Source organism: Eucyclogobius newberryi, unplaced genomic scaffold (genome assembly GCF_026437365.1).
Source record: "Eucyclogobius newberryi isolate DKJ021-1_F unplaced genomic scaffold, fEucNew1.0.hap1 SCAF_5, whole genome shotgun sequence".
NCBI classification, from domain to species: Eukaryota; Metazoa; Chordata; class Actinopteri; order Gobiiformes; family Gobiidae; genus Eucyclogobius; species Eucyclogobius newberryi.
Genome location: NW_027316167.1, coordinates 1,131,518 through 1,155,056, shown reverse-complemented (window position 1 = coordinate 1,155,056; position 23,539 = coordinate 1,131,518). Strand labels below are relative to the sequence as shown.

At 49.1% G+C, this 23,539-nt stretch overlaps 1 protein-coding gene across 7 annotated transcripts in view; it reads right to left on the bottom strand.

Annotated features, from left to right (window-relative positions):
- Positions 1–23,539, bottom strand: part of LOC140380964 (troponin T, fast skeletal muscle isoforms-like) — a 49,605-nt gene that overhangs the window by 11,407 nt on the left and 14,659 nt on the right. For 4 of the 7 annotated variants that reach the window (XM_072464951.1, XM_072464950.1, XM_072464954.1 and 1 more), the window contains 5 exons: positions 21,280–21,298; positions 21,152–21,197; positions 15,557–15,673; positions 15,418–15,495; positions 9,143–9,256 (listed from right to left, as the gene is read on the bottom strand). In XM_072464951.1, coding sequence (XP_072321052.1) covers positions 9,143–9,256; positions 15,418–15,495; positions 15,557–15,673; positions 21,152–21,197; positions 21,280–21,298 — 374 coding nt within the window. The remainder of the gene's footprint in view (positions 1–9,142; positions 9,257–15,417; positions 15,496–15,556; positions 15,674–21,151; positions 21,198–21,279; positions 21,299–23,539) is intronic. The other 3 variants (XM_072464953.1, XM_072464952.1, XM_072464955.1) reach the window with 1 other exon arrangement.

Here is a 23,539-nt window from a genome sequence, read left to right as displayed (position 1 = left end):
GTTTAGACCTGGTTTAGACCTGGTTTAGACCTGGTTCTGACCTGGTTTAGTCCTGGTTTAGTCCTGGTTTAGTCCTGGTTTAGTCCTGTTTTAGTCCTTCTTTAGTCCTTGTTTAGTCCTTGTTTAGACCTGGTTTAGTCCTGGTTTAGTCCTGGTTTAGGCCTGGTTTAGACCTGGTTTAGGCCTGGTTTAGGCCTGGTTTAGGCCTGGTTTGGACCTGGTTTAGGCCTGGTTTAGGCCTGGTTTAGACCTGGTTTAGTCCTGTTTTAGTCCTGGTGTAGACCTGGTTTAGTCCTGGTTTAGTCCTGGTTTAGTCCTGGTTTAGACCTGGTTTAGACCTGGTTTAGTCCTGGTTTAGTCCTGGTTTCCTGGTTTAGTCCTGGTTTAGACCTGGTTTAGACCTGGTTTAGACCTGGTTTAGTCCTGGTTTAGTCCTGTTTTAGACCTGGTTTAGACCTGGTTCTGACCTGGTTTAGTCCTGGTTTAGTCCTGGTTTAGTCCTGGTTTAGTCCTGTTTTAGTCCTTCTTTAGTCCTTGTTTAGTCCTTGTTTAGACCTGGTTTAGTCCTGGTTTAGTCCTGGTTTAGTCCTGGTTTAGACCTGGTTTAGTCCTGGTTTAGTCCTGGTTTAGTCCTGTTTTAGTCCTTCTTTAGTCCTTGTTTAGTCCTTGTTTAGACCTGGTTTAGTCCTGGTTTAGTCCTGGTTTAGTCCTGGTTTAGACCTGGTTTAGGCCTGGTTTAGGCCTGGTTTAGACCTGGTTTAGGCCTGGTTTAGGCCTGGTTTAGGCCTGGTTTGGACCTGGTTTAGGCCTGGTTTAGGCCTGGTTTGGTCCTTGTTTGGACCTGGTTTAGGCCTGGTTTAGGCCTGGTTTGGTCCTTGTTTAGGCCTGGTTTAGGCCTGGTTTGGACCTGGTTTAGTCCTGGTTTAGTCCTGGTTTAGTCCTGGTTTAGGCCTGGTTTGGTCCTTGTTTAGGCCTGGTTTAGGCCTGGTTTGGTCCTTGTTTAGGCCTGGTTTAGACCTAGTTTAGACCTGGTTTAGGCATGGTTTAGGCCTGGTTTAGGCCTGGTTTAGGCCTGGTTTGGTCCTTGTTTAGACCTGGTTTAGGCCTGGTTTGGGCCTGGTTTAGGCCTGGTTTAGACCTGGTTTAGACCTGGTTTAGGCCTGGTTTAGGCCTGGTTTAGGCCTGGTTTAGACCTGGTTTAGGCCTGGTTTAGGCCTGGTTTAGTCCTGGTTTAGTCCTGGTTTAGACCTGGTTTAGTCCTGGTTTAGTCCTGGTTTAGTCCTGGTTTAGACCTGGTTTAGTCCTGGTTTAGTCCTTGTTTAGTCCTTGTTTAGCCCTTGTTTTGACCTGGTTTAGTCCTGGTTTAGTCCTGGTTTAGTCCTGGTTTAGTCCTGGTTTAGACCTGGTTTAGTCCTGTTTTAGTCCTGTTTTAGTCCTGGTTTAGACCTGGTTTAGACCAGGTTTAGTCCTGGTTTAGACCTGGTTTAGTCCTGGTTTAGTCCTGGTTTAGTCCTGGTTTCTGGTTTAGTCCTGGTTTAGTCCTGGTTTAGACCTGGTTTAGACCTGGTTTAGTCCTGGTTTAGTCCTGGTTTAGACCTGGTTTAGTCCTGGTTTAGTCCTGGTTTAGACCTGGTTTAGTCCTGTTTTAGTACTGGTTTAGACCTGGTTTAGACCTGGTTTAGTCCTGGTTTAGTCCTGGTTTAGACCAGGTTTAGTCCTGGTTTAGACCTGGTTTAGTCCTGGTTTAGACCTGGTTTAGACCTGGTTTAGACCTGGTTTAGTCCTGGTTTAGTCCTGTTTTAGACCTGGTTTAGACCTGGTTCTGACCTGGTTTAGTCCTGGTTTAGTCCTGGTTTAGTCCTGGTTTAGTCCTGGTTTAGTCCTGTTTTAGTCCTGGTTTAGACCTGGTTTAGTCCTGGTTTAGTCCTGGTTTAGTCCTGTTTTAGTCCTGGTTTAGACCTGGTTTAGACCAGGTTTAGTCCTGGTTTAGACCTGGTTTAGTCCTGGTTTAGTCCTGGCTTAGTCCTGGTTTCCTGGCTTAGTCCTGGTTTAGTCTTGGTTTCCTGGTTTAGTCCTGTTTTAGTCCTTCTTTAGTCCTTGTTTAGTCCTTGTTTAGACCTGGTTTAGTCCTGGTTTAGTCCTGGTTTAGTCCTGGTTTAGTCCTGGCTTAGTCCTGGTTTCCTGGCTTAGTCCTGGTTTAGTCTTGGTTTCCTGGCTTAGTCCTGGTTTAGACCTGGTTTAGTCCTGGTTTAGTCCTGGCTTAGTCCTGGTTTCCTGGCTTAGTCCTGGTTTAGTCTTGGTTTCCTGGTTTAGTCCTGTTTTAGTCCTTCTTTAGTCCTTGTTTAGTCCTTGTTTAGACCTGGTTTAGTCCTGGTTTAGTCCTGGTTTAGTCCTGGTTTAGACCTGGTTTAGGCCTGGTTTAGGCCTGGTTTAGACCTGGTTTAGTCCTGTTTTAGTCCTTCTTTAGTCCTTGTTTAGTCCTTGTTTAGACCTGGTTTAGTCCTGGTTTAGTCCTGGTTTAGGCCTGGTTTAGACCTGGTTTAGGCCTGGTTTAGGCCTGGTTTGGTCCTTGTTTAGACCTGGTTTAGGCCTGGTTTGGGCCTGGTTTAGGCCTGGTTTAGACCTGGTTTAGACCTGGTTTAGGCCTGGTTTAGGCCTGGTTTAGGCCTGGTTTAGACCTGGTTTAGGCCTGGTTTAGGCCTGGTTTAGTCCTGGTTTAGTCCTGGTTTAGACCTGGTTTAGTCCTGGTTTAGTCCTGGTTTAGTCCTGGTTTAGACCTGGTTTAGTCCTGGTTTAGTCCTTGTTTAGTCCTTGTTTAGCCCTTGTTTTGACCTGGTTTAGTCCTGGTTTAGTCCTGGTTTAGTCCTGGTTTAGTCCTGGTTTAGACCTGGTTTAGTCCTGTTTTAGTCCTGTTTTAGTCCTGGTTTAGACCTGGTTTAGACCAGGTTTAGTCCTGGTTTAGACCTGGTTTAGTCCTGGTTTAGTCCTGGTTTAGTCCTGGTTTCTGGTTTAGTCCTGGTTTAGTCCTGGTTTAGACCTGGTTTAGACCTGGTTTAGTCCTGGTTTAGTCCTGGTTTAGACCTGGTTTAGTCCTGGTTTAGTCCTGGTTTAGACCTGGTTTAGTCCTGTTTTAGTACTGGTTTAGACCTGGTTTAGACCTGGTTTAGTCCTGGTTTAGTCCTGGTTTAGACCAGGTTTAGTCCTGGTTTAGACCTGGTTTAGTCCTGGTTTGGTCCTGGTTTAGTCCTGGTTTCCTGGTTTAGTCCTGGTTTAGACCTGGTTTAGACCTGGTTTAGACCTGGTTTAGTCCTGGTTTAGTCCTGTTTTAGACCTGGTTTAGACCTGGTTCTGACCTGGTTTAGTCCTGGTTTAGTCCTGGTTTAGTCCTGGTTTAGTCCTGGTTTAGTCCTGTTTTAGTCCTGGTTTAGACCTGGTTTAGTCCTGGTTTAGTCCTGGTTTAGTCCTGTTTTAGTCCTGGTTTAGACCTGGTTTAGACCAGGTTTAGTCCTGGTTTAGACCTGGTTTAGTCCTGGTTTAGTCCTGGCTTAGTCCTGGTTTCCTGGCTTAGTCCTGTTTTAGTCCTTCTTTAGTCCTTGTTTAGTCCTTGTTTAGACCTGGTTTAGTCCTGGTTTAGTCCTGGTTTAGTCCTGGTTTAGTCCTGGCTTAGTCCTGGTTTCCTGGCTTAGTCCTGGTTTAGTCTTGGTTTCCTGGCTTAGTCCTGGTTTAGACCTGGTTTAGTCCTGGTTTAGTCCTGGCTTAGTCCTGGTTTCCTGGCTTAGTCCTGGTTTAGTCTTGGTTTCCTGGTTTAGTCCTGTTTTAGTCCTTCTTTAGTCCTTGTTTAGTCCTTGTTTAGACCTGGTTTAGTCCTGGTTTAGTCCTGGTTTAGTCCTGGTTTAGACCTGGTTTAGGCCTGGTTTAGGCCTGGTTTAGACCTGGTTTAGTCCTGTTTTAGTCCTTCTTTAGTCCTTGTTTAGTCCTTGTTTAGACCTGGTTTAGTCCTGGTTTAGTCCTGGTTTAGGCCTGGTTTAGACCTGGTTTAGGCCTGGTTTAGGCCTGGTTTAGGCCTGGTTTGGACCTGGTTTAGGCCTGGTTTAGGCCTGGTTTAGACCTGGTTTAGTCCTGTTTTAGTCCTGGTGTAGACCTGGTTTAGTCCTGGTTTAGTCCTGGTTTAGTCCTGGTTTAGACCTGGTTTAGACCTGGTTTAGTCCTGGTTTAGTCCTGGTTTCCTGGTTTAGTCCTGGTTTAGACCTGGTTTAGACCTGGTTTAGACCTGGTTTAGTCCTGGTTTAGTCCTGTTTTAGACCTGGTTTAGACCTGGTTCTGACCTGGTTTAGTCCTGGTTTAGTCCTGGTTTAGTCCTGGTTTAGTCCTGTTTTAGTCCTTCTTTAGTCCTTGTTTAGTCCTTGTTTAGACCTGGTTTAGTCCTGGTTTAGTCCTGGTTTAGTCCTGGTTTAGACCTGGTTTAGTCCTGGTTTAGTCCTGGTTTAGTCCTGTTTTAGTCCTTCTTTAGTCCTTGTTTAGTCCTTGTTTAGACCTGGTTTAGTCCTGGTTTAGTCCTGGTTTAGTCCTGGTTTAGACCTGGTTTAGGCCTGGTTTAGGCCTGGTTTAGACCTGGTTTAGGCCTGGTTTAGGCCTGGTTTAGGCCTGGTTTGGACCTGGTTTAGGCCTGGTTTAGGCCTGGTTTGGTCCTTGTTTGGACCTGGTTTAGGCCTGGTTTAGGCCTGGTTTGGACCTGGTTTAGGCCTGGTTTAGGCCTGGTTTGGTCCTTGTTTAGGCCTGGTTTAGACCTAGTTTAGACCTGGTTTAGGCATGGTTTAGGCCTGGTTTAGGCCTGGTTTAGGCCTGGTTTGGTCCTTGTTTAGACCTGGTTTAGGCCTGGTTTGGGCCTGGTTTAGGCCTGGTTTAGACCTGGTTTAGACCTGGTTTAGGCCTGGTTTAGGCCTGGTTTAGGCCTGGTTTAGACCTGGTTTAGGCCTGGTTTAGGCCTGGTTTAGTCCTGGTTTAGTCCTGGTTTAGACCTGGTTTAGTCCTGGTTTAGTCCTGGTTTAGTCCTGGTTTAGACCTGGTTTAGTCCTGGTTTAGTCCTTGTTTAGTCCTTGTTTAGCCCTTGTTTTGACCTGGTTTAGTCCTGGTTTAGTCCTGGTTTAGTCCTGGTTTAGTCCTGGTTTAGACCTGGTTTAGTCCTGTTTTAGTCCTGTTTTAGTCCTGGTTTAGACCTGGTTTAGTCCTGGTTTAGTCCTGGTTTAGTCCTGGTTTCTGGTTTAGTCCTGGTTTAGTCCTGGTTTAGACCTGGTTTAGACCTGGTTTAGTCCTGGTTTAGTCCTGGTTTAGACCTGGTTTAGTCCTGGTTTAGTCCTGGTTTAGACCTGGTTTAGTCCTGTTTTAGTACTGGTTTAGACCTGGTTTAGACCTGGTTTAGTCCTGGTTTAGTCCTGGTTTAGACCAGGTTTAGTCCTGGTTTAGACCTGGTTTAGTCCTGGTTTAGTCCTGTTTTAGACCTGGTTTAGACCTAGTTTAGACCTGGTTTAGGCATGGTTTAGGCCTGGTTTAGGCCTGGTTTAGACCTGGTTTAGGCCTGGTTTAGGCCTGGTTTGGTCCTTGTTTAGACCTGGTTTAGGCCTGGTTTGGGCCTGGTTTAGGCCTGGTTTAGACCTGGTTTAGACCTGGTTTAGGCCTGGTTTAGGCCTGGTTTAGGCCTGGTTTAGACCTGGTTTAGGCCTGGTTTAGGCCTGGTTTAGTCCTGGTTTAGTCCTGGTTTAGACCTGGTTTAGTCCTGGTTTAGTCCTGGTTTAGTCCTGGTTTAGACCTGGTTTAGTCCTGGTTTAGTCCTTGTTTAGTCCTGTTTTAGTCCTGTTTTAGTCCTGGTTTAGACCTGGTTTAGACCAGGTTTAGTCCTGGTTTAGACCTGGTTTAGTCCTGGTTTAGTCCTGGTTTAGTCCTGGTTTCTGGTTTAGTCCTGGTTTAGTCCTGGTTTAGACCTGGTTTAGACCTGGTTTAGTCCTGGTTTAGTCCTGGTTTAGACCTGGTTTAGTCCTGGTTTAGTCCTGGTTTAGACCTGGTTTAGTCCTGTTTTAGTCCTGGTTTAGACCTGGTTTAGACCAGGTTTAGTCCTGGTTTAGACCTGGTTTAGTCCTGGTTTGGTCCTGGTTTAGTCCTGGTTTCCTGGTTTAGTCCTGGTTTAGACCTGGTTTAGTCCTGGTTTAGTCCTGTTTTAGACCTGGTTTAGACCTGGTTCTGACCTGGTTTAGTCCTGGTTTAGTCCTGGTTTAGTCCTGGTTTAGTCCTGGTTTAGTCCTTCTTTAGTCCTTGTTTAGTCCTTGTTTAGACCTGGTTTAGTCCTGGTTTAGTCCTGGTTTAGGCCTGGTTTAGGCCTGGTTTAGACCTGGTTTAGGCCTGGTTTAGGCCTGGTTTAGGCCTGGTTTGGACCTGGTTTAGGCCTGGTTTAGTCCTGGTTTAGTCCTGTTTTAGACCTGGTTTAGACCTGGTTCTGACCTGGTTTAGTCCTGGTTTAGTCCTGGTTTAGTCCTGGTTTAGTCCTGTTTTAGTCCTTCTTTAGTCCTTGTTTAGTCCTTGTTTAGACCTGGTTTAGTCCTGGTTTAGTCCTGGTTTAGGCCTGGTTTAGGCCTGGTTTAGACCTGGTTTAGGCCTGGTTTAGGCCTGGTTTAGGCCTGGTTTGGACCTGGTTTAGGCCTGGTTTAGGCCTGGTTTGGTCCTTGTTTGGACCTGGTTTAGGCCTGGTTTAGGCCTGGTTTGGTCCTTGTTTAGGCCTGGTTTAGGCCTGGTTTGGACCTGGTTTAGGCCTGGTTTAGGCCTGGTTTGGTCCTTGTTTAGGCCTGGTTTAGACCTAGTTTAGACCTGGTTTAGGCATGGTTTAGGCCTGGTTTAGGCCTGGTTTAGGCCTGGTTTGGTCCTTGTTTAGACCTGGTTTAGGCCTGGTTTGGGCCTGGTTTAGGCCTGGTTTAGACCTGGTTTAGACCTGGTTTAGGCCTGGTTTAGGCCTGGTTTAGGCCTGGTTTAGACCTGGTTTAGGCCTGGTTTAGGCCTGGTTTAGTCCTGGTTTAGTCCTGGTTTAGACCTGGTTTAGTCCTGGTTTGGTCCTGGTTTAGTCCTGGTTTCCTGGTTTAGTCCTGGTTTAGACCTGGTTTAGACCTGGTTTAGACCTGGTTTAGTCCTGGTTTAGTCCTGTTTTAGACCTGGTTTAGACCTGGTTCTGACCTGGTTTAGTCCTGGTTTAGTCCTGGTTTAGTCCTGGTTTAGTCCTGGTTTAGTCCTGTTTTAGTCCTGGTTTAGACCTGGTTTAGTCCTGGTTTAGTCCTGGTTTAGTCCTGTTTTAGTCCTGGTTTAGACCTGGTTTAGACCAGGTTTAGTCCTGGTTTAGACCTGGTTTAGTCCTGGTTTAGTCCTGGCTTAGTCCTGGTTTCCTGGCTTAGTCCTGGTTTAGACCTGGTTTAGTCCTGGTTTAGTCCTGGCTTAGTCCTGGTTTCCTGGCTTAGTCCTGGTTTAGTCTTGGTTTCCTGGTTTAGTCCTGTTTTAGTCCTTCTTTAGTCCTTGTTTAGTCCTTGTTTAGACCTGGTTTAGTCCTGGTTTAGTCCTGGTTTAGTCCTGGTTTAGACCTGGTTTAGGCCTGGTTTAGGCCTGGTTTAGACCTGGTTTAGGCCTGGTTTAGGCCTGGTTTAGGCCTGGTTTGGACCTGGTTTAGGCCTGGTTTAGGCCTGGTTTGGTCCTTGTTTAGACCTGGTTTAGGCCTGGTTTAGGCCTGGTTTAACCCTGGTTTAGGCCTGGTTTGGTCCTTGTTTAGGCCTGGTTTAGACCTAGTTTAGACCTGGTTTAGGCATGGTTTAGGCCTGGTTTAGGCCTGGTTTAGACCTGGTTTAGGCCTGGTTTAGGCCTGGTTTGGTCCTTGTTTAGACCTGGTTTAGGCCTGGTTTGGGCCTGGTTTAGGCCTGGTTTAGACCTGGTTTAGACCTGGTTTAGGCCTGGTTTAGGCCTGGTTTAGGCCTGGTTTAGACCTGGTTTAGGCCTGGTTTAGGCCTGGTTTAGTCCTGGTTTAGTCCTGGTTTAGACCTGGTTTAGTCCTGGTTTAGTCCTGGTTTAGTCCTGGTTTAGACCTGGTTTAGTCCTGGTTTAGTCCTTGTTTAGTCCTGTTTTAGTCCTGTTTTAGTCCTGGTTTAGACCTGGTTTAGACCAGGTTTAGTCCTGGTTTAGACCTGGTTTAGTCCTGGTTTAGTCCTGGTTTAGTCCTGGTTTCTGGTTTAGTCCTGGTTTAGTCCTGGTTTAGACCTGGTTTAGACCTGGTTTAGTCCTGGTTTAGTCCTGGTTTAGACCTGGTTTAGTCCTGGTTTAGTCCTGGTTTAGACCTGGTTTAGTCCTGTTTTAGTCCTGGTTTAGACCTGGTTTAGACCAGGTTTAGTCCTGGTTTAGACCTGGTTTAGTCCTGGTTTGGTCCTGGTTTAGTCCTGGTTTCCTGGTTTAGTCCTGGTTTAGACCTGGTTTAGACCTGGTTTAGACCTGGTTTAGTCCTGGTTTAGTCCTGTTTTAGACCTGGTTTAGACCTGGTTCTGACCTGGTTTAGTCCTGGTTTAGTCCTGGTTTAGTCCTGGTTTAGTCCTGGTTTAGTCCTGTTTTAGTCCTGGTTTAGACCTGGTTTAGTCCTGGTTTAGTCCTGGTTTAGTCCTGTTTTAGTCCTGGTTTAGACCTGGTTTAGACCAGGTTTAGTCCTGGTTTAGTCCTGGCTTAGTCCTGGTTTCCTGGCTTAGTCCTGGTTTAGACCTGGTTTAGTCCTGGTTTAGTCCTGGCTTAGTCCTGGTTTCCTGGCTTAGTCCTGGTTTAGTCTTGGTTTCCTGGTTTAGTCCTGTTTTAGACCTGGTTTAGACCTGGTTCTGACCTGGTTTAGTCCTGGTTTAGTCCTGGTTTAGTCCTGTTTTAGTCCTTCTTTAGTCCTTGTTTAGTCCTTGTTTAGTCCTTGTTTAGACCTGGTTTAGTCCTGGTTTAGTCCTGGTTTAGTCCTGGTTTAGACCTGGTTTAGACCTGGTTTAGGCCTGGTTTAGTCCTGGTTTAGACCTGGTTTAGACCTGGTTTAGACCTGGTTTAGGCCTGGTTTAGGCCTGGTTTAGGCCTGGTTTAGACCTGGTTTAGGACTTACTCTCTGCAGGTGGCTGCTGTAGCCTGAGCCCATGTTGGTCAGAGCGATCTTCTTTTTAGCTTCGTCGTCATGGCGTTTCTGAATGTCCAACTCCTCCTTCCTCATTCGCTCAGCCTAGAACACAACAGCCAATCAGAGACAAAGACAGAATACTTTTTTTTCCCCTTCTATTCTTTTTTTAAGAATGAACATACGACACAGAACACAACACGCCCAGTGAGCAGTACAACCGAATACACCCGAATATACACCCGAATATACAACCGAATATACAACCGAATACACCCGAATATACACCCGAATATACACCCGAATATACACCCGAATATACACCCGAATATACAACCGAATATACAACCGAATACACCCGAATATACACCCGAATATACACCCGAATATACACCCGAATATACACCCGAATATACAACCGAATATACAACCGAATACACCCGAATATACACCCGAATATACACCCGAATATACAACCGAATATACACCCGAATATACAACCGACTACAACCAAATACACCCGAATATACACCCGAATATACAACCGAATATACAACCGAATATACACCCGAATATACAACCGAATACAACCGAATACACCCGAATATACACCCGAATATACACCCGAATATACAACCGAATATACACCCGAATATACACCCGAATATACAACCGAATATACAACCGAATACAACCGAATACACCCGAATATACACCCGAATATACACCCGAATATACAACCGAATACAACCGAATACAACCGAATACACCCGAATATACACCCGAATATACAACCGAATACAACCGAATACACCCGAATATACACCCGAATATACACCCAAATATACACCCGAATATACACCCGAATATACAACCGAATACAACCGAATACACCCGAATACACCCGAATATACACCCGAATATACACCCGGATATATACACCCGAATATACACCCGAATATACAACCGAATACACACCCGAATATACACCCGAATGTACACCCGAATATACACCCGAATATACAACCGAATACACCCGAATATACACCCGAATATACACCCGAATATACACCCGAATATACAACAGAATACACCCAAATATACACCCGAATATACAACCGAATACAACCGAATACACCCGAATACACCCGAATACAACCGAATATACAACCGAATATACAACCGAATACAACCGAATACATCCGAATATACGACCGAGTATACGACCGAATATACAACCGAACATACAACCAAATATAACCGAATATACCCGAATATACAACCAAATACACACCCGAATATACAACCGAATATACAACCGAATACAACCGAATACAACCGAATACACCCGAATACACCCGAATACAACCGAATACAACCGAATACAACCGAATACACCCGAATACACCCGAATACAACCGAATACAACCGAATACAACCGAATACATCCGAATATACGACCGAGTATACGACCGAATATACAACCGAACATACAACCAAATATAACCGAATATACCCGAATATACAACCAAATACACACCCGAATATACAACCGAATATACAACCGAATACAACCGAATACAACCGAATACACCCGAATACACCCGAATACAACCGAATACAACCGAATACAACCGAATACAACCGAATACACCCGAATACACCCGAATACAACCGAATACAACCGAATACAACCGAATACATCCTAATATACGACCGAGTATACGACCGAATATACAACCGAACATACAACCAAATATAACCGAATATACCCGAATATACAACCAAATACACACCCGAATATACAACCGAATATACAACCGAATACAACCGAATACAACCGAATACACCCGAATACACCCGAATACAACCGAATACAACCGAATACAACCGAATACATCCGAATATACGCCCGAGTATACGACCGAATATACAACCGAACATACAACCGAATATAACCGAATACACCCGAATATACAACCAAATACACAACTGAATATAACCGAATACACCCGAATATACAACCAAATACACACCCGAATATACAACCGAATATACAACCGAATACAACCGAATATACACCCGAATATACAACCGAATATACAACCAAATACACCTGAATATACAACCGAGTACAACCGAATACACCCGAATATACACCCGAATATACAACCGAATATGCAACCGAATATACACCCGAATATACAACCGAATACAACCGAATACACCCGAATATACACCCGAATATACACCCGAATATACAACCGAATACAACCGAATACACACAAATATACACCCGAATATACAACCGAATACACCCGAATACACCCGAATACAACCGAATATACAACCGAATACAACCGAATACAACCGAATACACGACCGAGTATACGACCGAATATACAACCGAACATACAACCGAATATAACCGAATACACCCGAATATACAACCAAATACACACCCGAATATACAACCGAATATACAACCGAATACAACCGAATATACACCTGAATATACAACCGAATATACAACCAAATACACCCGCATATACAACCAAATACACACCCGAATATACAACCGAATACAACCGAATATACACCCGAATATACAACCGAATATACAACCAAATACAACCGAATACACCCGAATATACAACCGAATATACAACCGAATATACACCCGAATATACACCTGAATATACAACCACATACAATCGAATACACCCGAATATACATCCGAATACACCCGAATACACCGAATTCTAAAGTATCCATGTATTGTGTCCATGGCAGGAGTTCATAGTAGTAAAGTTCAGGGGTAAATGCTGTATCAGAGCGTGGTGAACTTCACTCACATATATGTGATTGACAGGACAGTCCCAGGTCATGTGACAGGGTCATGTGACAGTGGTTCACCTCCTGGTGGTGCTGTTTCTACAACAGTTGTATTTCCCTGTGAAGAATGAGACCTTTGACCTTGATAAACATCTCATTCAGAGGTCATAAAGGTCATGACCTTGATAAACATCTCAGTCAGAGGTTATAAAGGTCATGACCTTGATAAACATCTCAGTCAGAGGTTATAAAGGTCATGATCTTGATAAACATCTCAGTCAGAGGTTATAAAGGTCATGACCTTGATAAACATCTCAGTCAGAGGTTATAAAGGTCATGACCTTGATAAACATCTGAGCCAGAGGTTATAAAGGTCATGACCTTGATAAACATCTGAGCCAGAGGTTATAAAGGTCATGACCTTGATAAACATCTCAGTCAGAGGTCAAAAAGGTCATGACCTTGTTTCATGTCTTGGTCATAATAAGTCTTGATTTGTAAAAACTATAAAAGTCTGTTTCTCTTTCCACATCTCAAATCTTTTCATGTGATTCTCTTTTTCATCTGGTGAAAAACCTTTAGACTTTTTGTCCTCCAGACCTTTTGTCCTCTAGACCTTTTGTCCTCTAGACCTTTTGTCCTCTAGACCTTTTGTCCTCCAGACCTTTTGTCCTCCAGACCTTTTGTCCTCCAGACCTTTTGTCCTCCAGACCTTGAGTCTCAGCTCAGTTCTACAAAACCTTTGGTCATAAAGTTTTACCAGTTTAAGATTGTAACATCTAGTAAGTAAGTAAATTTTATTTCTATAGCACCTTTCACAGACAGAAGTCACAAAGTGCTTCACAAAACACAGAATAAAACAATAAAAACACAAAGTTACAGTGAACAACACAAATACAACACTAAACAGTCGGATCAGACCCTAAAACAAGTGCATTTAAAATACTTGACTAAATCAAAAGGTTTTAAGCCTTAAAAGCAGTAAGTGAGTCCAGTGACCGTAGTGAGAGCGGAAGATCGTTCCAGAGTCTGGAACAGTCTGGAAGGATCTGTCTCCTCTGGTCCCAGAACCAGTGCGAGGAACCAACAGTTCCTGATCCAAGGACCTTAGTGAGCGAGAGGGAGCGTATGGTTTAATCAGATCGCTGATGTACGATGGGACCTGACCATTTAAAGCTCTAAAAGTCAGAACTAGAATTTTAAACTGTTTCCATGGAGACGGGCTCCAGTGCAGGGCTCTGAGGGTGAAATGTGGGCCCTTCTATTTGTGCGGGTCAAGATCCTCACTGCAGAGTTCTGGACCAGCTGCAGACGAGAGAGTTCCGTCTTGTTAAGACAGGAAAACAAACTGTTACAATAGTCTAAACGTGAAGACACAAAAGCATGAATTATAAGTTTCAGGTCATTTTGAGACACCATTTTCCTGAGCTTAGAGATTTTCCTCAACTGAAAGAAACAGTTCCTCGTCAACAGCTGGAGTGGTGCTCTAAAGACATGTTTTTGTCAAAGACAACACCCAAGTTTCTAAGACTTGGTTTAGCAGTCTGGCCTAAAACACCCAAGTACTGGTTTATCCCTGGAATGGCATCATCAGGGGCAATAATCAGAGTTTCTGTTTTGTCTGTTTTTAGCTGCAGAGTTTTGACTCAGCCATTGTTTAATTTGCACTAAACAACTGACCAAGGAGTTCAGCTTCTGGATCTCAGAAGGTTTAAAAGAGCTGAATATCGTCATGAACAGGTGGTAGGACACATCACTAAACTCTTTAATGATCATTCCCAGGGGGATTATATAAAGCAGAAATAGAACGGGACCCAAAACACAGCCCTGAGGAACTCCACACACAGATCAGCTGAGTCGGACATTATTTGGTTTGCAGCAACACTAAAACTCCGACCGGATAAATATGAGGAAAACCAATGAAGAACTGACCCCGATAGTCCAATCAGGTCCCTCAGTCTGTGTTTAGTTTGTATGTTCTGATCTGCTCCTTCCATGTTGTAAACACCTAGCTAACAACATGGAAGCACCGAGCTAACAACATGGAAGCACCGAGCTAACAACATGTAAGCACCGAGCTAACAACATGGAAGCACCGAGCTAAAAACATGGAAGCACCGAGCTAACAACATGTAAGCACCGAGCTAACAACATGTAAGCACCGAGCTAACAACATGGAAGCACCGAGCTAACAACATGGAAGCACCGAGCTAACAACATGGAAGCACCGAGCTAACAACATGTAAGCACCGAGCTAACAACATGGAAGCACCGAGCTAAAAACATGGAAGCACCGAGCTAACAACATGTAAGCACCGAGCTAACAACATGTAAGCACCGAGCTAACAACATGTAAGCACCGAGCTAACAACATGGAAGCACCGAGCTAACAACATGTAAGCACCGAGCTAACAACATGTAAGCACCGAGCTAACAACATGTAAGCACCGAGCTAACAACATGGAAGCACCGAGCTAACAACATGGAAGCACCGAGCCAACAACATGGAAGCACCGAGCTAACAACATGGAAGCACCGAGCTAACAACATGGAAGCACCGAGCTAACAACATGGAAGCACCGAGCTAACAACATGGAAGCTCTGAGCTAACAACATGTAAGCACCGAGCTAACAACATGTAAGCACCGAGCTAACAACATGGAAGCACCGAGCTAACAACATGTAAGCACCGAGCTAACAACATGTAAGCACCGAGCTAACAACATGGAAGCACCGAGCTAACAACATGTAAGCACCGAGCTAACAACATGGAAGCTCTGAGCTAACAACATGTAAGCACCCTGGCCCTCAGATCTGGATTGGCCCTCAGATCCGGGTTGGCCCTCAGATCCGGGTTGGCCCTCAGATCCGGGTTGGCCCTCAGATCCGGGTTGGCCCTCAGATCTGGATTGGCCCTCAGATCCGGGTTGGCCCTCAGATCCGGGTTGGCCCTCAGATCCGGGTTGGCCCTCAGATCCGGGTTGGCCCTCAGATCCAGGTTGGCCCTCAGATCTGACTTGGCCCTCAGATCCGGATTGGCCCTCAGATCCGGGTTGGCCCTCAGATCCGGGTTGGCCCTCAGATCCGGGTTGGCCCTCAGATCCGGGTTGGCCCTCAGATCCAGGTTGGCCCTCAGATCTGACTTGGCCCTCAGATCCGGATTGGCCCTCAGATCCGGGTTGGCCCTCAGATCCGGGTTGGCCCTCAGATCCGGGTTGGCCCTCAGATCCGGGTTGGCCCTCAGATCCGGGTTGGCCCTCAGATCCGGGTTGGCCCTCAGATCCGGGTTGGCCCTCAGATCCAGGTTGGCCCTCAGATCCGGGTTGGCCCTCAGATCCGGGTTGGCCCTCAGATCCGGGTTGGCCCTCAGATCCGGGTTGGCCCTCAGATCCGGGTTGGCCCTCAGATCTGGATTGGCCCCTGGATCTCACCTCTCTCCTGGCCTGGCGCTCCTTGTCCTTCTCGGCTCGGATCCTCTGCTGCTCGGCTCGTTCCGCTCGGCGTTTCTCCTGAAAGTCACACAATAATGAGCCAAAGCAGAAGCAGCAACAGTTTGAGGTCTTTTCTTACGATTCTCTCCTTCAGACCGATGAGTTCTTCTTCTTCTTTCTTACGACACTCGAAATGTGCATCGATCAGACTCTGAAGCTCCACCAGGTCCTTGTTCTGACGCTTCTTCTGAATGTCCTAAAACACAGGACACATTCTGTGAGAGACCAAACTATCTCTGTCCTTGTCCTGCTGCTGCTCAGGTCCTTGTTCTGCTGCTGCTCAGGTCCTTGTTCTGCTGCTGCTCAGGTCCTTGTCCTGCTGCTGCTCAGGTCCTTGTTCTGCTGCTGCTCAGGTCCTTGTTCTGCTGCTGCTCAGGTCCTTGTTCTGCTGCTGCTCAGGTCCTTGTTCTGCTGCTGCTCAGGTCCTTGTCCTGCTGCTGCTCAGGTCCTTGTTCTGCTGCTGCTCAGGTCCTTGTTCTGCTGCTGCTCAGGTCCTTGTCCTGCTGCTGCTCAGGTCCTTGTTCTGCTCCTGCTCAGGTCCTTGTTCTGCTCCTGCTCAGGTCCTTGTTCTGCTGCTGCTCAGGTCCTTGTTCTGCTGCTGCTCAGGTCCTTGTCCTGCTGCTGCTCAGGTCCTTGTTCTGCTCCTGCTCAGGTCCTTGTTCTGCTGCTGCTCAGGTCCTTGTTCTGCTGCTGCTCAGGTCCTTGTCCTGCTACTGCTCAGGTCCTTGTTCTGCTCCTGCTCAGGTCCTTGTTCTGCTGCTGCTCAGGTCCTTGTTCTGCTGCTGCTCAGGTCCTTGTTCTGCTCCTGCTCAGGTCCTTGTTCTGCTCCTGCTCAGGTCCTTGTTCTGCTCCTGCTCAGGTCCTTGTTCTGCTGCTGCTCAGGTCCTTGTTCTGCTGCTGCTCAGGTCCTTGTCCTGCTGCTGCTCAGGTCCTTGTTCTGCTGCTGCTCAGGTCCTTGTCCTGCTGCTGCTCAGGTCCTTGTTCTGCTCCTGCTCAGGTCCTTGTTCTGCTCCTGCTCAGGTCCTTGTTCTGCTGCTGCTCAGGTCCTTGTTCTGCTGCTGCTCAGGTCCTTGTCCTGCTGCTGCTCAGGTCCTTGTTCTGCTCCTGCTCAGGTCCTTGTTCTGCTGCTGCTCAGGTCCTTGTTCTGCTGCTGCTCAGGTCCTTGTCCTGCTGCTGCTCAGGTCCTTGTTCTGCTCCTGCTCAGGTCCTTGTTCTGCTGCTGCTCAGGTCCTTGTTCTGCTCCTGCTCAGGTCCTTGTTCTGCTCCTGCTCAGGTCCTTGTTCTGCTCCTGCTCAGGTCCTTGTTCTGCTGCTGCTCAGGTCCTTGTTCTGCTGCTGCTCAGGTCCTTGTCCTGCTGCTGCTCAGGTCCTTGTTCTGCTGCTGCTCAGGTCCTTGTTCTGCTGCTGCTCAGGTCCTTGTTCTGCTCCTGCTCAGGTCCTTGTTCTGCTCCTGCTCAGGTCCTTGTTCTGCTCCTGCTCAGGTCCTTGTTCTGCTGCTGCTCAGGTCCTTGTTCTGCTGCTGCTCAGGTCCTTGTTCTGCTGCTGCTCAGGTCCTTGTTCTGCTGCTGCTCAGGTCCTTGTTCTGCTGCTGCTCAGGTCCTTGTCCTGCTGCTGCTCAGGTCCTTGTCCTGCTGCTGCTCAGGTCCTTGTCCTGCTGCTGCTCAGGTCCTTGTTCTGCTGCTGCTCAGGTCCTTGTTCTGCTGCTGCTCAGGTCCTTGTTCTGCTGCTGCTCAGGTCCTTGTCCTGCTGCTGCTCAGGTCCTTGTTCTGCTGCTGCTCAGGTCCTTGTTCTGCTGCTGCTCAGGTCCTTGTTCTGCTGCTGCTCAGGTCCTTGTTCTGCTGCTGCTCAGGTCCTTGTCCTGCTGCTGCTCAGGTCCTTGTCCTGCTGCTGCTCAGGTCCTTGTCCTGCTGCTGCTCAGGTCCTTGTTCTGCTGCTGCTCAGGTCCTTGTTCTGCTGCTGCTCAGGTCCTTGTCCTGCTGCTGCTCAGGTCCTTGTTCTGCTCCTGCTCAGGTCCTTGTTCTGCTCCTGCTCAGGTCCTTGTTCTGCTGCTGCTCAGGTCCTTGTTCTGCTGCTGCTCAGGTCCTTGTCCTGCTGCTGCTCAGGTCCTTGTTCTGCTCCTGCTCAGGTCCTTGTTCTGCTGCTGCTCAGGTCCTTGTTCTGCTGCTGCTCAGGTCCTTGTCCTGCTGCTGCTCAGGTCCTTGTTCTGCTCCTGCTCAGGTCCTTGTTCTGCTCCTGCTCAGGTCCTTGTTCTGCTGCTGCTCAGGTCCTTGTTCTGCTGCTGCTCAGGTCCTTGTTCTGCTCCTGCTCAGGTCCTTGTTCTGCTCCTGCTCAGGTCCTTGTTCTGCTCCTGCTCAGGTCCTTGTTCTGCTGCTGCTCAGGTCCTTGTTCTGCTGCTGCTCAGGTCCTTGTCCTGCTGCTGCTCAGGTCCTTGTTCTGCTGCTGCTCAGGTCCTTGTCCTGCTGCTGCTCAGGTCCTTGTTCTGCTCCTGCTCAGGTCCTTGTTCTGCTCCTGCTCAGGTCCTTGTTCTGCTGCTGCTCAGGTCCTTGTTCTGCTGCTGCTCAGGTCCTTGTCCTGCTGCTGCTCAGGTCCTTGTTCTGCTCCTGCTCAGGTCCTTGTTCTGCTGCTGCTCAGGTCCTTGTTCTGCTGCTGCTCAGGTCCTTGTCCTGCTGCTGCTCAGGTCCTTGTTCTGCTCCTGCTCAGGTCCTTGTTCTGCTGCTGCTCAGGTCCTTGTTCTGCTCCTGCTCAGGTCCTTGTTCTGCTCCTGCTCAGGTCCTTGTTCTGCTCCTGCTCAGGTCCTTGTTCTGCTGCTGCTCAGGTCCTTGTTCTGCTGCTGCTCAGGTCCTTGTCCTGCTGCTGCTCAGGTCCTTGTTCTGCTGCTGCTCAGGTCCTTGTTCTGCTGCTGCTCAGGTCCTTGTTCTGCTCCTGCTCAGGTCCTTGTTCTGCTCCTGCTCAGGTCCTTGTTCTGCTCCTGCTCAGGTCCTTGTTCTGCTGCTGCTCAGGTCCTTGTTCTGCTGCTGCTCAGGTCCTTGTTCTGCTGCTGCTCAGGTCCTTGTTCTGCTGCTGCTCAGGTCCTTGTTCTGCTGCTGCTCAGGTCCTTGTTCTGCTGCTGCTCAGGTCCTTGTCCTGCTGCTGCTCAGGTCCTTGTCCTGCTGCTGCTCAGGTCCTTGTTCTGCTGCTGCTCAGGTCCTTGTTCTGCTGCTGCTCAGGTCCTTGTCCTGCTGCTGCTCAGGTCCTTGTTCTGCTCCTGCTCAGGTCCTTGTTCTGCTCCTGCTCAGGTCCTTGTTCTGCTCCTGCTCAGGTCCTTGTTCTGCTGCTGCTCAGGTCCTTGTCCTGCTGCTGCTCAGGTCCTTGTTCTGCTCCTGCTCAGGTCCTTGTTCTGCTCCTGCTCAGGTCCTTGTTCTGCTGCTGCTCAGGTCCTTGTTCTGCTGCTGCTCAGGTCCTTGTCCTGCTGCTGCTCAGGTCCTTGTTCTGCTGCTGCTCAGGTCCTTGTTCTGCTGCTGCTCAGGTCCTTGTTCTGCTGCTGCTCAGGTCCTTGTCCTGCTGCTGCTCAGGTCCTTGTTCTGCTGCTGCTCAGGTCCTTGTTCTGCTGCTGCTCAGGTCCTTGTTCTGCTCCTGCTCAGGTCCTTGTTCTGCTCCTGCTCAGGTCCTTGTTCTGCTCCTGCTCAGGTCCTTGTTCTGCTGCTGCTCAGGTCCTTGTTCTGCTGCTGCTCAGGTCCTTGTTCTGCTGCTGCTCAGGTCCTTGTTCTGCTGCTGCTCAGGTCCTTGTTCTGCTGCTGCTCAGGTCCTTGTCCTGCTGCTGCTCAGGTCCTTGTCCTGCTGCTGCTCAGGTCCTTGTTCTGCTGCTGCTCAGGTCCTTGTTCTGCTGCTGCTCAGGTCCTTGTCCTGCTGCTGCTCAGGTCCTTGTTCTGCTCCTGCTCAGGTCCTTGTTCTGCTCCTGCTCAGGTCCTTGTTCTGCTCCTGCTCAGGTCCTTGTTCTGCTGCTGCTCAGGTCCTTGTCCTGCTGCTGCTCAGGTCCTTGTTCTGCTCCTGCTCAGGTCCTTGTTCTGCTGCTGCTCAGGTCCTTGTTCTGCTCCTGCTCAGGTCCTTGTTCTGCTGCTGCTCAGGTCCTTGTTCTGCTCCTGCTCAGGTCCTTGTTCTGCTGCTGCTCAGGTCCTTGTTCTGCTGCTGCTCAGGTCCTTGTCCTGCTTCTGCTCAGGTCCTTGTTCTGCTCCTGCTCAGGTCCTTGTTCTGCTGCTGCTCAGGTCCTTGTTCTGCTGCTGCTCAGGTCCTTGTCCTGCTGCTGCTCAGGTCCTTGTTCTGCTCCTGCTCAGGTCCTTGTTCTGCTGCTGCTCAGGTCCTTGTTCTGCTCCTGCTCAGGTCCTTGTTCTGCTGCTGCTCAGGTCCTTGTTCTGCTGCTGCTCAGGTCCTTGTTCTGCTGCTGCTCAGGTCCTTGTTCTGCTGCTGCTCAGGTCCTTGTCCTGCTGCTGCTCAGGTCCTTGTTCTGCTGCTGCTCAGGTCCTTGTTCTGCTGCTGCTCAGGTCCTTGTCCTGCTGCTGCTCAGATCCTTGTTCTGCTCCTGCTCAGGTCCTTGTTCTGCTCCTGCTCAGGTCCTTGTTCTGCTGCTGCTCAGGTCCTTGTTCTGCTGCTGCTCAGGTCCTTGTTCTGCTCCTGCTCAGGTCCTTGTTCTGCTCCTGCTCAGGTCCTTGTTCTGCTCCTGCTCAGGTCCTTGTTCTGCTGCTGCTCAGGTCCTTGTTCTGCTGCTGCTCAGGTCCTTGTCCTGCTGCTGCTCAGGTCCTTGTTCTGCTGCTGCTCAGGTCCTTGTCCTGCTGCTGCTCAGGTCCTTGTTCTGCTCCTGCTCAGGTCCTTGTTCTGCTCCTGCTCAGGTCCTTGTTCTGCTGCTGCTCAGGTCCTTGTTCTGCTGCTGCTCAGGTCCTTGTCCTGCTTCTGCTCAGGTCCTTGTTCTGCTCCTGCTCAGGTCCTTGTTCTGCTGCTGCTCAGGTCCTTGTTCTGCTGCTGCTCAGGTCCTTGTCCTGCTGCTGCTCAGGTCCTTGTTCTGCTCCTGCTCAGGTCCTTGTTCTGCTGCTGCTCAGGTCCTTGTTCTGCTCCTGCTCAGGTCCTTGTTCTGCTGCTGCTCAGGTCCTTGTTCTGCTGCTGCTCAGGTCCTTGTCCTGCTGCTGCTCAGGTCCTTGTTCTGCTGCTGCTCAGGTCCTTGTCCTGCTGCTGCTCAGGTCCTTGTTCTGCTCCTGCTCAGGTCCTTGTTCTGCTCCTGCTCAGGTCCTTGTTCTGCTGCTGCTCAGGTCCTTGTTCTGCTGCTGCTCAGGTCCTTGTCCTGCTTCTGCTCAGGTCCTTGTTCTGCTCCTGCTCAGGTCCTTGTTCTGCTGCTGCTCAGGTCCTTGTTCTGCTGCTGCTCAGGTCCTTGTCCTGCTGCTGCTCAGGTCCTTGTTCTGCTCCTGCTCAGGTCCTTGTTCTGCTGCTGCTCAGGTCCTTGTTCTGCTCCTGCTCAGGTCCTTGTTCTGCTGCTGCTCAGGTCCTTGTTCTGCTGCTGCTCAGGTCCTTGTTCTGCTGCTGCTCAGGTCCTTGTTCTGCTGCTGCTCAGGTCCTTGTCCTGCTGCTGCTCAGGTCCTTGTTCTGCTGCTGCTCAGGTCCTTGTTCTGCTCCTCCATGTGTAAAGCCCTGATGGGACATCTCAAACTTACGTCAAAGTCCACCTTCTCTCCGTCGGGGATCTTTGGAGCCGGCGGCCTGACACAAGGGAAGACCTTTGACATGTGTTTGAATTTACACTTTCAAATCTTCAAATACTTCAAATACTTCAAATACTTACTTAAACTTAGGTTTTTCTTCTGAGACAAAATGGAACAAGAAAAACAGAAAAGTTGGAGTTAGAATTCTGAAAAGACTTTAGGTCCAGTTTAGTTTGAGCAAAGACACGGCACCAGGATTAATGTGGACTGGACTCTGCCTGGGACAAAACCTGAACTACACCAGAGGAACTTGAGTAGGACTTTTGTGGGACGACTTTGTGGGACTTTTGTGGACGTTTGTGGGACTTTTGTGGGACGTGTGTGGGACCTGTGTGGGACGTGTGTGGGACATTTGTGGGACGTGTGTGGGACGTGTGTGGGACTTTTGTGGGACTTTTGTGGGACGTGTGTGGGACTTTTGTGGGACGTGTGTGGGACTTTTGTGGGACTTTTGTGGGACGTGTGTGGGACTTTTGTGGGACATTTGTGGGACGTGTGTGGGACATTTGTGGGACGTGTGTGGAACGTGTGTGGGACGTATGTGGGACATTTGTGGGACGTGTGTGGGACGTGTGTGGGACATTTGTGGGACGTGTGTGGGACGTGTGTGGGACATTTGTGGGACGTGTGTGGGACGTGTGTGGGACGTGTGTGGGACGTGTGTGGGACGTGTGTGGGACGTGTGTGGGACTTTTGTGGGACTTTTGTGGGACGTGTGTGGGACTTTTGTGGGACGTGTGTGGGACTTTTGTGGGACTTTTGTGGGACGTGTGTGGGACTTTTGTGGGACATTTGTGGGACGTGTGTGGGACATTTGTGGGACGTGTGTGGAACGTGTGTGGGACGTATGTGGGACATTTGTGGGACGTGTGTGGGACGTGTGTGGGACATTTGTGGGACGTGTGTGGGACATGTGTGGGACGTGTGTGGGACGTGTGTGGGACATGTGTGGGACATTTGTGGGACGTATGTGGGACATTTGTGGGACGTGTGTGGGACGTGTGTGGGACTCGTGTGGGACATTTGTGGGACGTGTGTGGGACATTTGTGGGATATTTGTGGGACGTGTGTGGGACGTGTGTGGGACATTTGTGGGACGTGTGTGGGACGTGTGTGGGACATTTGTGGGACGTGTGTGGGACGTGTGTTGTACGTGTGTGGGACGTGTGTGGGACATTTGTGGGACGTGTGTGGGACATTTGTGGGACGTGTGTGGGACGTGTGTGGGACGTGTGTGGGACATTTGTGGGACGTGTGTGGGACGTGTGTGGGACGTGTGTGGGACATTTGTGGGACGTGTGTGGGACGTGTGTTGTACGTGTGTGGGACGTGTGTGGGACGTGTGTGGGACTTTTGTGGGACGTGTGTGGGACGTGTGTGGGACTTTTGTGGGACTTTTGTGGGACTTTTGTGGGACGTGTGTGGGACGTGTGTGGGACATTTGTGGGACATTTGTGGGACGTTTGTGGGACTTGTGTGGGACGTGTGTGGGACATTTGTGGGACGTGTGTGGGACATTTGTGGGACGTGTGTGGGACGAGTGTGGGACATTTGTGGGACGTGTGTGGGACATTTGTGGGACGTGTGTGGGACGTGTGTGGGACATTTGTGGGACGTGTGTGGGACGTGTCTGGGACATTTGTGGGACGTGTGTGGGACATGTGTGGGACATTTGTGGGACGTGTGTGGGACGTGTCTGGGACATTTGTGGGACGTGTGTGGGACATGTGTGGGACGTGTGTGGGACGTGTGTGGGACATGTGTGGGACATTTGTGGGACGTGTGTGGGACATTTGTGGGACGTGTGTGGGACGTGTGTGGGACGTGTCTGGGACATTTGTGGGACGTGTGTGGGACATGTGTGGGACGTGTGTGGGACGTGTGTGGGACATGTGTGGGACATTTGCGGGACGTGTGTGGGACATTTGTGGGACGTGTGTGGGACGTGTGTGGGACGTGTGTGGGACTCGTGTGGGACGTTTGTGGGACTTTTGTGGGACGTGTGTGGGACCTGTGTGGGACGTGTGTGGGACGTGTGTGGGACATGTGTGGGACATTTGTGGGACGTGTGTGGGACATTTGTGGGACGTGTGTGGGACGTGTGTGGGACGTGTGTGGGACTCGTGTGGGACGTTTGTGGGACTTTTGTGGGACGTGTGTGGGACCTGTGTGGGACGTGTGTGGGACATTTGTGGGACGTGTGTGGGACGTGTGTGGGACTTTTGTGGGACTTTTGTGGGACGTGTGTGGGACTTTTGTGGGACGTGTGTGGGACTTTTGTGGGACTTTTGTGGGACGTGTGTGGGACTTTTGTGGGACATTTGTGGGACGTGTGTGGGA